The sequence below is a fragment of the Phascolarctos cinereus genome, unplaced genomic scaffold (assembly GCF_003287225.1).
Source record: "Phascolarctos cinereus isolate Bilbo 61053 unplaced genomic scaffold, phaCin_HiC Scaffold_5;HRSCAF=322, whole genome shotgun sequence".
Classification (NCBI taxonomy): Eukaryota; Metazoa; Chordata; class Mammalia; order Diprotodontia; family Phascolarctidae; genus Phascolarctos; species Phascolarctos cinereus.
In genome coordinates, this window is record NW_027555958.1 from 277,787,176 (window position 1) to 277,801,113 (window position 13,938).

General features: G+C 39.5%; 1 protein-coding gene across 1 annotated transcript in view; it reads left to right on the forward strand.

Moving 5' to 3' along the window:
• Positions 1–13,938, forward strand: part of ARSG (arylsulfatase G) — a 184,245-nt gene that overhangs the window by 98,925 nt on the left and 71,382 nt on the right. Inside the window, 2 exon segments of the mRNA XM_021000918.2 lie at positions 4,614–4,801; positions 7,067–7,114. Coding sequence (XP_020856577.2) covers positions 4,614–4,801; positions 7,067–7,114 — 236 coding nt within the window.

The window sequence follows — 13,938 nt, forward strand, 5'->3', positions numbered from 1 at the left end:
CTTCCCTTCACCCTAATTATTTCTCCTACATCGCTGTCTAATTATTGTTTTGAACCAGATTTCCTGTAGGAACTTCAAAGTCAACATGGCTGAAGCAAAATTCACCCTTCGTTTCAATCTACCCTTCTTCCTAACTACTCTGTTGGGAGCTAATAGCTGTGTGACCCTCAGCAAGCCACTTAACCTCCATCTGCCTCAGTTTCCTCATCTATATTCTGGGGTTAAGAATAGCATCTACCTCCCAGGGATGTCGTGAAGATAAAATGAAGTAATGTTTGGAAAGCACTTTGTAAACCTTAAAGCACTACATGAATGCTAGCACCACCTTCCTTCCAGTCAGCCAGCTCAAGTGCTACCTTTTGAAGCCTTTCTTAATCCACACAGCTGTTAATCTCCTTCCCAAAACTTCCTTGTATTCATTTTGTATAAGTTACGTATATAAGTTATATATTACATTTAATATCAAATATATTATATATAAATATATTATTATATGTAAATAAACACATATGTATATATATACATATACAATTATTTTGTATAAGTTTATGTATATATATGTATGTATATATATGCATATGTATATATGTATATATATATACACACACACATACATTATTCTATTTTCTCCTTCAGAATATAAGCTTTATGAGGGCAGGAACTGTTTCACTTTTGTCTTTCTATCCCCAGCACTTATTACGGTGCCTGGCACAAAGTAAACAGTCAATATATATTGATTGATTGATTGATCTAGTCCAACTCCTTTATTTTATAGAGGAGAAAAATGAGACTGAGAGGGTAAGTGATTTTAGGGATCACAGAATTATAGACTTAGAGCTGATTAAGTCCATCTCCCACCCCTCCCCCAGTTTTACAGAGGAGGTGACTGAGGCCAAGAGGCCACACAGCTATAAGTATCAGAGGTAGGATTTGAACCTAGTTTTTCCCCATTCCAAATCCAGAATCTTTGTACTATATTCTATGCACTTGTGTTCTGTCATACTTGACAATATAAATAAAGCAAGAACCATTTGATTTTTGCTTTGGTATACTTAGTGCCTGGCACAAAGAAGGTGCTAAATAAATACTTACTTGTTGATTGATTGAAAAATACATTATGGGTGGAGTTGTGAATTGGCCCAATCATTCTGAAAAGTAACCAGGAATTATATTTTTAAAATAGTGAGTAAAATGCTTACGTTCTTTGATCCTGGGATCTAACCCAATGAGGTCAAAGCCAGAAAGTTGCTGTAAACTCCAAAACAAAGCCCTTTTTATGGAAACAAAGAACTAAAAACAAAGTAGATGCTCATTGATTGGCAAATAGTTAAAATTTGTACTTCAACATAACAGAATATTCTTGTACTATAAGAAAAGAAAAATATGAAGAATTCAGAAAATCATGAGAAGACCTGAACTGACTGATGAGCAGAGTGAAGGAAGTAGAGCCAGATAACTTTATATGCAATGACTACAACAATGTAAAATGGAAAGAACGACAGCAACAAAAACCTCAGACTTTGGGGTGCAATTATAATGACCAAGTCTGTCCCCAAAGAATGGAAAAAGAATGGAAAAATACTCCTCTCTCCTTTCTTTGCTGTACATGTCAAATATTGCATGTACTGTCATGGTCAGTTGATGTGTTGTTTAATTTTAATTGAAATTTTTTTCTTTTTCCTTTATTATAAGAGATGGTTTTCTGGGGAAAGGGGAAGAGTAAACTTGGATATGAAGGTTATATAAAAATAAGAAATATCAATAAAAATTTCAAATTTAAAAATTAAGATAATATGAGTAGTAAAAAGGAATTTGAGAAGAAGCATACCAAGTATACTATTTTTAGGTGAACGCAGTTGATAGCATTGAAATGGTTTCAGAGTATAAAGAACAGGACTAGTCCCAGAAAAATGTAAGAAGGAGGCCAACACTGGCACCTCTTACTGCCTCTTTCTGAGGTTTTTTCCTGCTCTTGACCAATGATTTTAGGTGTTTGCTCCTCTTTTTAGAAGGAAAACATCCTTTAAAGCTTGTATGAATTGAGAAGCAGTGTGGTTAACTAGACAGTGGAGATGGTGTCAAAACACCTCAGTTCAAGTGCTGTGTACTAGCTGCGTGACCTTGGACAGGCCACTAAACTCCAAGTCTCATTTTTCTTATTTGTAAAAATGAAAACAATAATGACATACTACCTACCTCACAGCCTTGTTGTGATCAAATAAGGTACTAGACATTAACATTTTATCTTGTCAATTATGAACTTCTGAAGAACAAAAAACATCTTATTCATCAGTATTTTGTATATGGTGGAGACTCTAGGCTTTATAAATATTTACTGAATTAATAAATGAGTTTCATGCATATTCCTTCCTGGACTATTTTCATTTTAAAGGAAAATTCTAAAGATTAAAATTTTAAGGATGAAATTTCAGACACTATAAGGAATGAAAAATAAACATTTATTGAGCACCTACTATGTACCAGACACTAGATACAAATACAGAATTAAGAGATGTCTTAGCCCTCAAGAAATTTACATTGTAATTGGGTGCATAAAAGACATATAGGGCATGAAGCAGGCTGGGAAGAGAGTTTTGGTCTGGGGAGTCACAGTGATGGTGAATGGAGCTAGAAGGCAGTTAGTTGTCACACCCTTTCCAGTATCAAAGAGGGCAGCTAGGTGGCACAGTGGACAGAGTACTGGGCCTGGAGTTAGGAAGATTCATCTTGCTGAATTCAAATCTGGCCTCAGACACTTACTAACTGTGTGACCCTGCACAAGTCGTTTGACCCTGTTTGCCTCAGTTCCTCATCTGTAAAATGAACTGGAGAAGGAAATGGCAAACTACTCCAGCATCTTTGCCAAGAAAACGCCAAATGGAGTCATGAAGATTTGGACAGAGATGAAAAATGAGTGAACCTCCTCCTCCCTTCCAGTAGCAATGCTTGTATTGCTTTGATTCCTATTTCTGGAGCTAGAGGTGGAGGAGAGAGTGTGGAGTAGAAAGGGAAGGTATGCATAAGTTTCTGGTCAGATGGTGAGAGGCCCATACTCAGTAGGCGCTGGTTTCTTGGTGGGAACCAGGATGAGTTGTGAAGCATGGTCTAGAGCTAGCTAGATCTTGTAGGTCGTATCTGGTGCAGTTGCAACTCATTTACCAATCAGGATAGCTGACCTGGGGGCTTTTCTCTGCTCCTTTTGAAATATACTACTAGAACTGCCTAATATCAAAGTAGATGGGAAAAGGAAATGATTTTTAAAAAATTTCCCTTTTGAGGCCTCAAAATATGTGATAGCACAAGCGAGGTTTTCATTCCAGTGACCTCTAATAATTTAAAATACAACCTCAAAATTCCCCTCTTCTATTTTAAATCTCTTGGAAACAGAGACTGGACCTCTTTAACTTAGCAATGATCTGCATTGGAAGGGTCTTACTTATCTTGTTAATGTGGTCACTTCTAGCACTAAAGTGCTGTAAGTCTAATACATTTAATTTATTCAATGCCAGATTACTTTGGTTAGTGTCTGTCTATGTTTTAATGTGCATTTTATCTATTTTTTTTCTATTTCTGTTATCTGTTCTGCTATAATATCTGGCTTGACATTTTTGTCTTGTTTTACATTCTATTTTCAGTCTTTAATTAAAGTCTTTGTTCTTTCAGTTGGTCAGAGCCTGCCCAGGTTGACTTGGAAAAGAACATTTTCCAAATAATAAAGCCTCTTTGTTGCTTCGTTACTTGCCTCCCCCCCATACCAAGGGATGGGCTAAGAAGAGGTGAAATTCAAATTGGTTCATTTAGCAATGTAACCACAACTTCTGAAAGGGAAGGATGTGAAATTCATCGTTTGAAAGGTTTCTATCTCATAGAATGTGAAAACATAATAAAGAGCATATAGGTTTTATTTTTGCACATGAAGAAACACAGACCCAGACAAGTGAAGTGATTTAGCCAAGGTCACTTGGAGAAGTCCATCCAAATTTGTACTGAACTCTTTCATCTCCAAATCCACTATTCTTTCCACTACATAATGTTCTCATTCACATGCCTAATTGAGGATTGTCTGTAGACCAGTCATTCATTCAACACATATCTATTAAGCATTATACACAAGGTATTGTGTGTTAAGTACTGCGAATTCAAAGATAGAAAATGACATAGTCTGTGCCCTCCAGAAGCTTCAGTTCAGTGGCAAGGTGAGGAGAAGATTGTACCGGGATGCAAAGAGGTGAGACTCCAGGCCATTGTCCTATGAGAGGGGAAACAGAAACCTCTGGAAGTTTTAAGACCTATTTATAGGAATACTCCTGCTGGGAGGAAGACATTGTCCTATTATTACTAATTATTATTGCTAACAAGGTGCTAAACCAGGTTGCTTCTACTACTGCTAGAATGTAGGGGCCATTAGTACCTTCTAAAATTTTACTTTGCTGGAGCCAAGCCCCAGTGGCCTTGCCCTTTGTCTCTGGGTTCTTGTCAAGTGAGGCAGTTGAACTAAATAATTTGTAAGGTTCTTTCCAGCTCTATAATTCTCTGAATTGAATTTCCCTTTTTTTTTTTTTGGCATTCATTCCAAGTTTTGTAGTTTCCTCCCACAGTTTCTTTCCTTCCAGGTTTGTGGATTTTCATGCTTCGGCCTCTACCTGCTCCCCGTCCCGGGCCAGCCTGCTTACTGGAAGGCTCGGGGTGCGAAATGGAGTTACACACAACTTTGCCGTCAGCTCAGTGGGAGGCCTGCCACTCAATGAGACCACCTTAGCCCAGGTGCTCCAAGAGGCTGGTTATATCACAGGAATGATAGGTAATACTGTTAAGTTTCACTTCTGGAATGAACTCTCTCCCTCCTCACCTCTGCCTCATAGAATCCCCTATTTACCTCAAAGCATGGTTCAGCTGCCATCTCCTATAAAAAGCCTTTCCTGATCCTCTGAGTTCTTAGGGCTTTCTCCCTCTTAAAATTAGGCTGCATGTGTTGTTGTTCAGTTGTATCCAACTCTTCATGACCCCATTGGGGTTTTCTTGGCAAGAGATACTGGTGTGGTTTGCCATTTCCTTTCCCAGCTTATTTTACAGATGAGGAAACTGAGGCAGAGAGGATTAAGTGACTTGCTGAGGATTATACAGCTAGGAAGTGTCTGAGGCCAGATTTGAACTCAGGAAGATGAGTCTTCCTGACTCCAGGCTGGGCACACTCTATCCTCTGTACCACTTAGGTGCCCTGCATTATATTACTTTTCATATATTTTGTATTTTCTCAGGAGATTCTTGAGGGCCAGGACTGTTTAATTTTTGCCTTTGTATCTTCAGTGCTTGGCACATAATAGACACTTAAAAATTGCTTGTTGAATTGAATTAAAAGTTGGCATGCTAATGTCCATCTGCATTTTCTATATGAGGCTGCCACTGTCATCTCAGCAGCTAGGTGGGACAGCAGGTAGAGCCCTAGGCTTAGACTCAGGAAAACTTGATTTCAAATATAGCCTCAGACACATACTGGCTATGTGGTCCTAGTATAGTCACTTAACCGCTGACTGCCTCAGTTTCCTGTACTGTAAAATGATGATAATAATAGTACCACTTCAAAGGTTGTTTTGAGGATCGAAAGAGATAATATTTTAAAGTGTTTAACACGGTGCCTGACACGTAGTAGGTGTGTAATAAATGCCTGTTCCCTTCTTCCCTTCCTGTCCCTCCTCAATCTGTCCGTAGCTCATGCAAGTTTCATTCTGCCTTGTTTTACTTTCGTTAAGTAAAATGGATTTAATGGAGTTTTGAGTCTGAAAATTTTTCTTCCTTCTTTCCTTTTTCACTTCTCTTAAAATGTGAAAATCTCAACAGCATCATCAGGGTGCATGTGCTTTTCGGGAAACTGGTGCTTTCAATCGCAGAGAGCCAGATCCAGTGGTTTCCTCTTGTCCCCCTAAGCAGACTTCATGGGCAGAGAGATTATGCCAACAAAACCAAATACTTTGAGTCTTCATGCTGGGTGCATTGTTTGCTATCTTAAGTTTCCTCTGGTAAACTAGATATCTACTTTGCTTAGAAATGAAGCAGGATGCACTCCTCAAAATAACCCTACCTGCCTCTGGTGAAAGGACCCTTCCAGTTTACCATGGAATAATTTTAAGGGAAATTAAGCCAAAGTGTACGATTTATTTCATTGTGTCAGACCAGAAAAATCCTTCTACTTCAGTCTCCTTCCAGGGCCTAGTCCAGGGGTGGGAAACCTGCAGCCTCAAAGACACATGTGACCCTCTAGGTCCTCAAGTGCGGCCTTTTGACTGAACCAAACTTCACAGAACAAATCCCCTTAATAAAAGGATTTGTTCTGTAAAACTTGGATTCAGTCAAAAGGCTGCACTTGAGGACCTAGAGGGTCACATGTGCCTTTGAGGTTGCAGGTTCCTCACCCCTAGCCTACTCTGTCCTCAGCTTCATGTTCCCAACTCTCTATGTAGACCTTGAGAATTCCAAAGCACTTTGCAGTTCGGGGATGGCAGGTGTGAAGGAAATACCCCTGTGGACTTGTTATTTTTACTCTTTCTTTCCCTTCTCACTTTAGCCATATTCAACGTGTGGCAAAAGGGGAGAATGGTGAGGCAGGCGAGAATGCAGGTGTCCCTGATGCAGAGTGTATGGAAATCTATTCTCTCTTCAGTAATTTATATCATTTTAATGCCACGGGGAAAAGGGAAGGGGAGGAGAAAGGGATGGACAATGAGCTTATTCCTCTGTTCCTCAGAATCCTAGGGATTCCTGTAGGGAGGGCAGTGGCAGCCTTTTCAGTTCACTGAATTCTTTAGGTTTCCCAGTAGCTGGCCTTCCTTTCTCCATTCCCCTTCCTCTTTGTTTAGTTGTGACTCTTATTCTTGTCTCCCAGTGGACACTGGCTTGTGTTCCTTGGGGGAAGGACTTGTTTGGCACAGCTCCTTTTAGTACCTTTTGGTTCCCCTTTCTAAAATGAAAAGCTAATAATGGAGGACGGTCTGTTTCCTCGGCTCTCTAAATGAAGTGAGATTGTGAACAGGGAATCATGCTGATCACCTTCTTTCTTGTTTCCCAACAGGCAAGTGGCATCTTGGTCACCATGGCCTCTACCAACCCAATTTCCGTGGTAAGGATTCTTGGAAGGGGGTAGGGAGGGTATTTGTTATTTGGGGGGGAAAAAAGCTTGGTGAAAATGAGATATAATGTCTTTTGAAATCACTTTCCTGCCTTCCACTAGAGAATTCACTGCTGTGTTATATTGTTGTTTTTTTTTCCTGTGACTTAATCTCACAGTTCATTAGCAGCCTCATTTCACTGTACAGGGACCCTCCTACTGTTATACAGCTTCAGGTCCCTTTCACTTAGACTTTATTCCCAGATAAACTTTCTTTTAGGTCTCTTCCATCCTCATGACTTTTCTATTATGATGTTTCAAAAGTGTTTATTCCCCTCTCGTGCTTTTAACTACGTGATTAAAGATGCATAGATTTTAGAGGTGGCAAGTTAGAAATTTAGTCCAGTCCTTTTATTATATTGCTAACATATATGACATTTTCAAGGCAACTACATTAAATCAGCTAGTCATTCAGTATCTAGTGTTGTTTTATATTTCTTTCAAGTGCTCTTTGACCCCTTTCCCTCCAGTGATTATATTATTTGGCCTCACAGTACAGTGAATAGAGTGTTGAACTTGGTTTCAGGAAGACATGGGTTCAAATCTTGCCTCTGGTAATGACTTAGCTGTGTGACGATGTCACTTTAACCTCTCTGAGCCTCCATTTCCTTGTTTGTAAAATGGGGGTGATATTACCCCTAGTACCTACCTCATAGGGTTGTTGTGAGAATAATAAAATGGCAAACTACTTCAGTATCTTTGCCAAGAAAACTCTAAAGGGGATCACAAAGAGTTGGATATGATTGAAAATGACTAAATGGGGGGGGCCAGCTAGGTGGCACAGTGGATGGAACACAGGCCCTGGATTCAGGAAGACTTGAGTTCAAATCTGGCCTTAGACACATAACACTAGCTGTGTGACCCTGGGCAAGTCACTTAACCCCCTATTCCCCCCCCAAATGACTAAACAACAACCTACCTCATAGGGCTTGCAAACCTTACAGTATATACAAATGTCAGCAATTATTATTGACTCCTCAGAATCCCTGTTCATTATATCGAATATTTTCATTAGAAATACCTAGTATCATAGAATTGAGTCTGAGATTTGGAAGAGATCTCTTAGAAGCCATCTAATTTAGTATCATTTTATTGATGTAAGAGAGGGGGTAAGATTGGTTTCCCTACATTCCCACCCAGTTCAGTTGATATCAATGAGAGGATTTAATCATAAATAATGATATTTTACTTTGTTAGTGAGGTGTTAACACCCTGTTAGCCCCTTTTCAAAGTATGAATATCTTGTTCTCTGAGTCAAGAGAAAACAAATAATCATTGGCCACCTTCCTTCCCTCCTCCCCCTCAAGTGATCCTTATAAAACACAGTCCAGTGAGTTTGAGGCAGTTGAAGAGAACTAATAGTTATAGGAGAACGTAGCTCTTCACCTCTGGGTAAAGAGAAAAAGGAAAGCTCTTGCTATGTACACCTATCAGTCATGGTTCCTAGCAATGGAGCTACTTACTCAGAAAAACACACTGTATCCAGCAAGCAGTTTGAGAGACTCCAGGCAGCAGAAACAGACACAGACACAGACACAGACACACACACACACACACACACACACACACACACACACACACACACTCCCAGACAGAACCAGATAAAAGGAGAGTTGGATTTCAAATTTAGAGAGCAGGCTCTGGTCATTGACAGTAGAACTACAAAGAAGGTCACACAAAGAAGGAAAGGACTTTGAGGTCCAGCAATAAACAGGACCAGTGGAGCAAGTAGTGTTCCCCAGCTCTGTGTCTCACTGCTATCGTACTCAAAGTTTTTGCCCACTCTTCTCGCAAGTGCTTTGTGTAATTGTAACAGTGTCACCCCAGGTTTATGGTAGGGATGTTTTATCACTACTGTTCTTTCTATGCCATATTAGTAAATGCTTTTGCTTTGAGCTAATTATATTTACTGCCTGCCTGTTAAGAGGAAGCTCTGGGTGGGGGTGGGGGTAGTCATGAGCTGCAGTTTTAGAAATAGGTACCCACAGGGTAACTCTAGAACCTGAGGTAGCATCTACCCCCTATGAACCCCACCTGCAAGTATAAGTATGAGTTAGGGGGAGTAATCCAGAAGGGATGCTACAATAACAAATGTTTAATTGAAATGAGGAAACCAGGGCCCAGAGAGGTGATGATAGAGCCAGAAGTAGAATCCAAGTCTCCCGATTATAATCCAATGCTCTTTCTACATGTCCTTTTTTTAAAAAAAAAAAAGTATTTTGTTTTTTTCCAATTATATGTAAAGGCAATTTTAACATTCATTTGAAAAACTTTTGAGTTCCAAATTTTCTTCCTCCCCCCTCCCTAAGCAATTTGATATAGGTTGTTTATGTGCGATCATGTAAAACTTATTTCCATATTAGTCATATTGGGAAAGAAGAAACAGACCAAAAGGAAAAAAAAATAAACCACACAAAAAAATAAAGTGAAGATAGTATGCTTAGATGTGTAGTCAGAGTCCATCAGTTCTTTCTCTGGATATGTGTAACATTTTTCATCATGAGCCCTTTGGAATTGTCTTGGATCACTGTATTGGTGAGAAGACCTAAGTTATTCATAGCTGATCACACAATGTACATGTCCTTTCTAATGAGATTAGTGGACTCTTTTTAGTCTTCAGCTGGATACTCCTTCATTTCTCATCTTCCTTTATTCTCCACACTCTCCACCCCACCTCCATGATGTTTCAGGAGACGATTCCATGACATCTTTTATTTCCTGTTATCTATCATTTACTATGACCTACTGTGGTATGGTCCAAACAGCAGTGGAATGGGAATTAGGACATCCGGATTCTGGTTTTTGATTCTGTCATTAACCTGAGGCAAGTGGCAAATGTGACCTGGTCCATCTGGTTTTGTTGGTATATTCTCCCTACCCATGAAGTCTTTTGGGGGAGGCAGGAAATCCACTGGATCCAGCTCTCTGAGATTGAAAACCTCAGTTTCTTCAACAAAACTAGAAAAAGATTAGGTGAATTTTAAAGTTCTATAACTTTAGTATTTTCTACCTCTGAACCCATCCTATCAATATACTTCTACCTCACAGACATTCATTCAAAAACTGTTCATTAATAGTTTTTAATATTGTATGAAGAGCTCTGTTGTAGAGTAGATACAACATTTAGAGAAGGTCCTATGAAACTTAAAGTCTAATAAAGGAACAATACAGAGAAGTATTATATGTGATATTCTATGACAAATTTGTTAAAGAAATGCAAGACAGTGTCATGGGAGGTCAGTTCTGGGGCATCAGGGAGATATTCATGGAAGAAGCGATATTTAAAAGATGGGTAGGAATTCAACAAACAAAAGGGATATATTCTAGGTTTAGAGAACATTGTGCTCAAAGGTATAGATGAAGCTCATAGCACGTTTAGAAAACAAATAAACCAGCTTGACTAGAGTATAATGTGCCTGCAAGATGAGAAGGTTGGAGAGGCAGGGTAATTAGTTACAGAAGCGATGCTAGAGTGGAAAGAACCCAGAATGATCTGAGTTCAAATCCTCTGAATCTATGATCCTACCCTCTTGGATCTGTCCCTTGCTAGTTGAGCTGGTCATTCTTCCCCCTCCTCCCCTCCTTCACCATCTGCAAGGGGGTTGGAGTGTTGAGCTCTGGGGCTGCTTCCACGTCTGAATCCTGTGAGATTGCAGAGATCCTTAAATGCCAAATGTAGTATGTCAGGGCTGACCAAGCCAGTCTGATCGCTCCAGTTCAAGACTAGAATGAAATAACATATTCAGAGTCCTTGTAAAGGCTGACAAAAGGACATTTCCTTAGCTAGAGCAGAGAAAGGATATTTATCAAGGACTCAGCATGATTCAGTAGAGTACAGCTTTCTAGTACCAATACTGGTCACTGGTCAGAAGTGTTGGTCTGCTTTTCAGAAGCTTCAGAGACCAGCCAGAACTCCTCATGGTTTTCTTTGGAATCAGGCAACCAGGAAGCTGCATCAGTGGCATGGGCCTTAGTCTCTTGAACTAATTAAGTCTCTAGTTTTTCTTTTTTCTTTTTTGGCTAGGCAATGGGGTTAAGTGACTTGCCCAGGGTCACACAGCTTGTAAGTGTTATGTGTCTGAGGCCAGATTTGAACTCAGGTTCTCCTGAATCCAGGGCTGGTACTCTATCCACTGTACCACCTAGCTGCCCTCCACTGTGCCACCTAGCTGCCCTGAACCAATTAAGTCTCAAGGACCATTTCAATGCTTTTTAAGGAAAAGAACTAACCAGGTAGGTGATGTAGTAGATAGAGCACTGAGCCTAGAATCAGGAAGACCTGAGTTCAAATCTGTATTTATACACTGACTAGTTATGTGACTCTGGGCAAGTCAATTAACCTCTGCCTGCCTCAGTTTCCTCAGTTATAAAATAAAGATGGTAATAGTATCTACCTCCTAAGGTTGTTGTGAAGATTAAATGACATATTTGTAAAGCACTTAGCACTATGCCTGGCACATAGTAGGTACTTAATAAATGCTTGTTCCCTTCCCGATTTCCTCATCCCACATGGCAGGTATGGAGGTACAGAGAGAGACTCTGTTAGATATTCCTACTACCACACCAAATGTTATAAGTTTATTTAGAAGACAGTAGGGAGCTGATGAATATTCTCTAATACAGGAATGACATGACCAGATCTGTGAGTAGGAAAGACTCCTATCTCACTCTAGTAGAAATGTGAAAGATGGATTAGGGAGAAGAGAGAGTAGATGAAGGAAGACCTGCTAGGAGGCTGTTGCAATAGTATGACTTACAGTCATTCATTCAAAAACTGTTCATTAATTGTTTTTAATATTGTATGAAGAGCTGTGTTGTAGAGTAGATACAACATTTAGAGAAGGTCTTATGAAACTTAAAGTCTAATAAAGGAACAATATGGAGAAGTATAATATGTGATATTCTATGACAAATTTGTTAAAGAAATGCAAGACAGTGTCATGGGAGGTCAGTTCTGGGGCATCAGGGAGATATTCATGGAAGAAGCGATATTTAAAAGATGGGTAGGAATTCAACAAACAAAAGGGATATATTCTAGGTTTAGAGAACATTGTGCTCAAAGGTATAGATGAAGCTCATAGCACGTTTAGAAAACAAATAAACCAGCTTGACTAGAGTATAATGTGCATGCAAGATGATAAGGTTGGAGAACCTGCAATAGGGTGGTGGTGGTGGGAATGGAGAGGAGGCTAAAGGTGTCAGAGATAATATGTATGTCTTCTCCATGATGTGGAGCCTTAACCACAGCAGTCTTAACCAAGTTATTAAACATCTACTACTGTTTTAGGCATCTGTGAGCCCACCATTCTCTATGATAATCATAGCCATAAGTCCCTCATACATCCAAAACTTGTATGCTTCTTTCCTCTCCCCCTTTTTCACATTAGAGCTCCAATAAATTCAATCAAAGTCAGCCACCACCTACTAAGTGCCTACAGTATACAAGGCACTGTGTTAGTCACTGTTTAGGGATAGAGATATTGATATGATGCCAGCCCTGCTCTCAAGGAGCCAATCATTTAATGAAGGTGGGACAGGAAGTGACATACAGTATGATAAATGCAAAAGAGAGACTTAAGCAATGTGCTATGAGAAATTTGAGGGGGGAGATATCACTTTTAGGTGAGGTTGGAACAGATAGGATTTCATGGAAGACATGGTAAAGTTGACTTAGAAAAATTAGAGAATTACAGGGTCTTAGAGCTGTCTTAGAAGTCAGAAGCCAAATGGTCCAACTTGTACCTGAATTCTCAAGAATCTCCTCAACAACATACCCAACTAGTGGTCACTTGCCTTTTATTGATGACATTCTGTAAAGGGCAACCCAAAATCTCCTGCCTTGAAGGGTCAAGGGTCTTCAACAGTTGGAGATGGAGATGTTCCAATCATAGGAGAACATATGAATAAAGAGACAGAGATGAGAGAGGGTAGGACAAGAATGTAGAAAGGGTATGGGGTCATTGATTTTGAGATAGAAGGTGTGGTCAGCAGTGTCAAATGTTATAAAGAAAGTAAGAAAGCTAAAGATGGAAAAAGATCGTTTGATTTAGTGATAAGATTATTAATGTTCTTAGAGAGAGCTGTTACAAAGAAGTGGTGGAGATTGAAATCAGACTGAAAAGTTGAGGAGTAAATGAATAATGAAGCAATGAGGGTAGACTGCTTCTGAGAAATTTGGCAGTGAAGGGGCGAGGGGATAGAGAGATAAGATGGTCATTCTCAAGGGGAGTGGAACCAAAGGATAGACAAGAGTATATTTATATAAGGGAAAGAGTGAAGTGACATTTCTTCTTGATTCCAAGTCCAGTCCTCTATCCAATATACCACAAGAAATAATATTTAAAAGCTGGAGTGTCTTTATAATCCTGGCCTCAAAAAGTATTTCTAATCACAGAAAACCTCAGAGAGCTTGATAGAGTACTCCCCTGTTATAACATGGTTTGTTGTTACAGAATTTGAATATCCTAAAGGATCCAGATCACATCCTCAAAACATAAGTACACTCAGGATACATTGATTGTAACATGATGAGCTTAGCTTGATGAACATGTCACCCAACACCGGTTTTTAACAGAGTTCTGTCTTATTGAACAGTTCACAGTCTAGTGATCTTCCCACTGCATCACTCCCTATCCCTAGAGCTAGGGGAAAAGGAAAACTAGTTGTTTCTGAGTAAGGGTGTGCCTTTCTGAAAAGGCCTGGCCTTTTGAAAGAAAATTCAGGAGAAGGAATGTTTGATGAGGTTCACATAGGAAGTAGGAGGGGATAGGATAAAA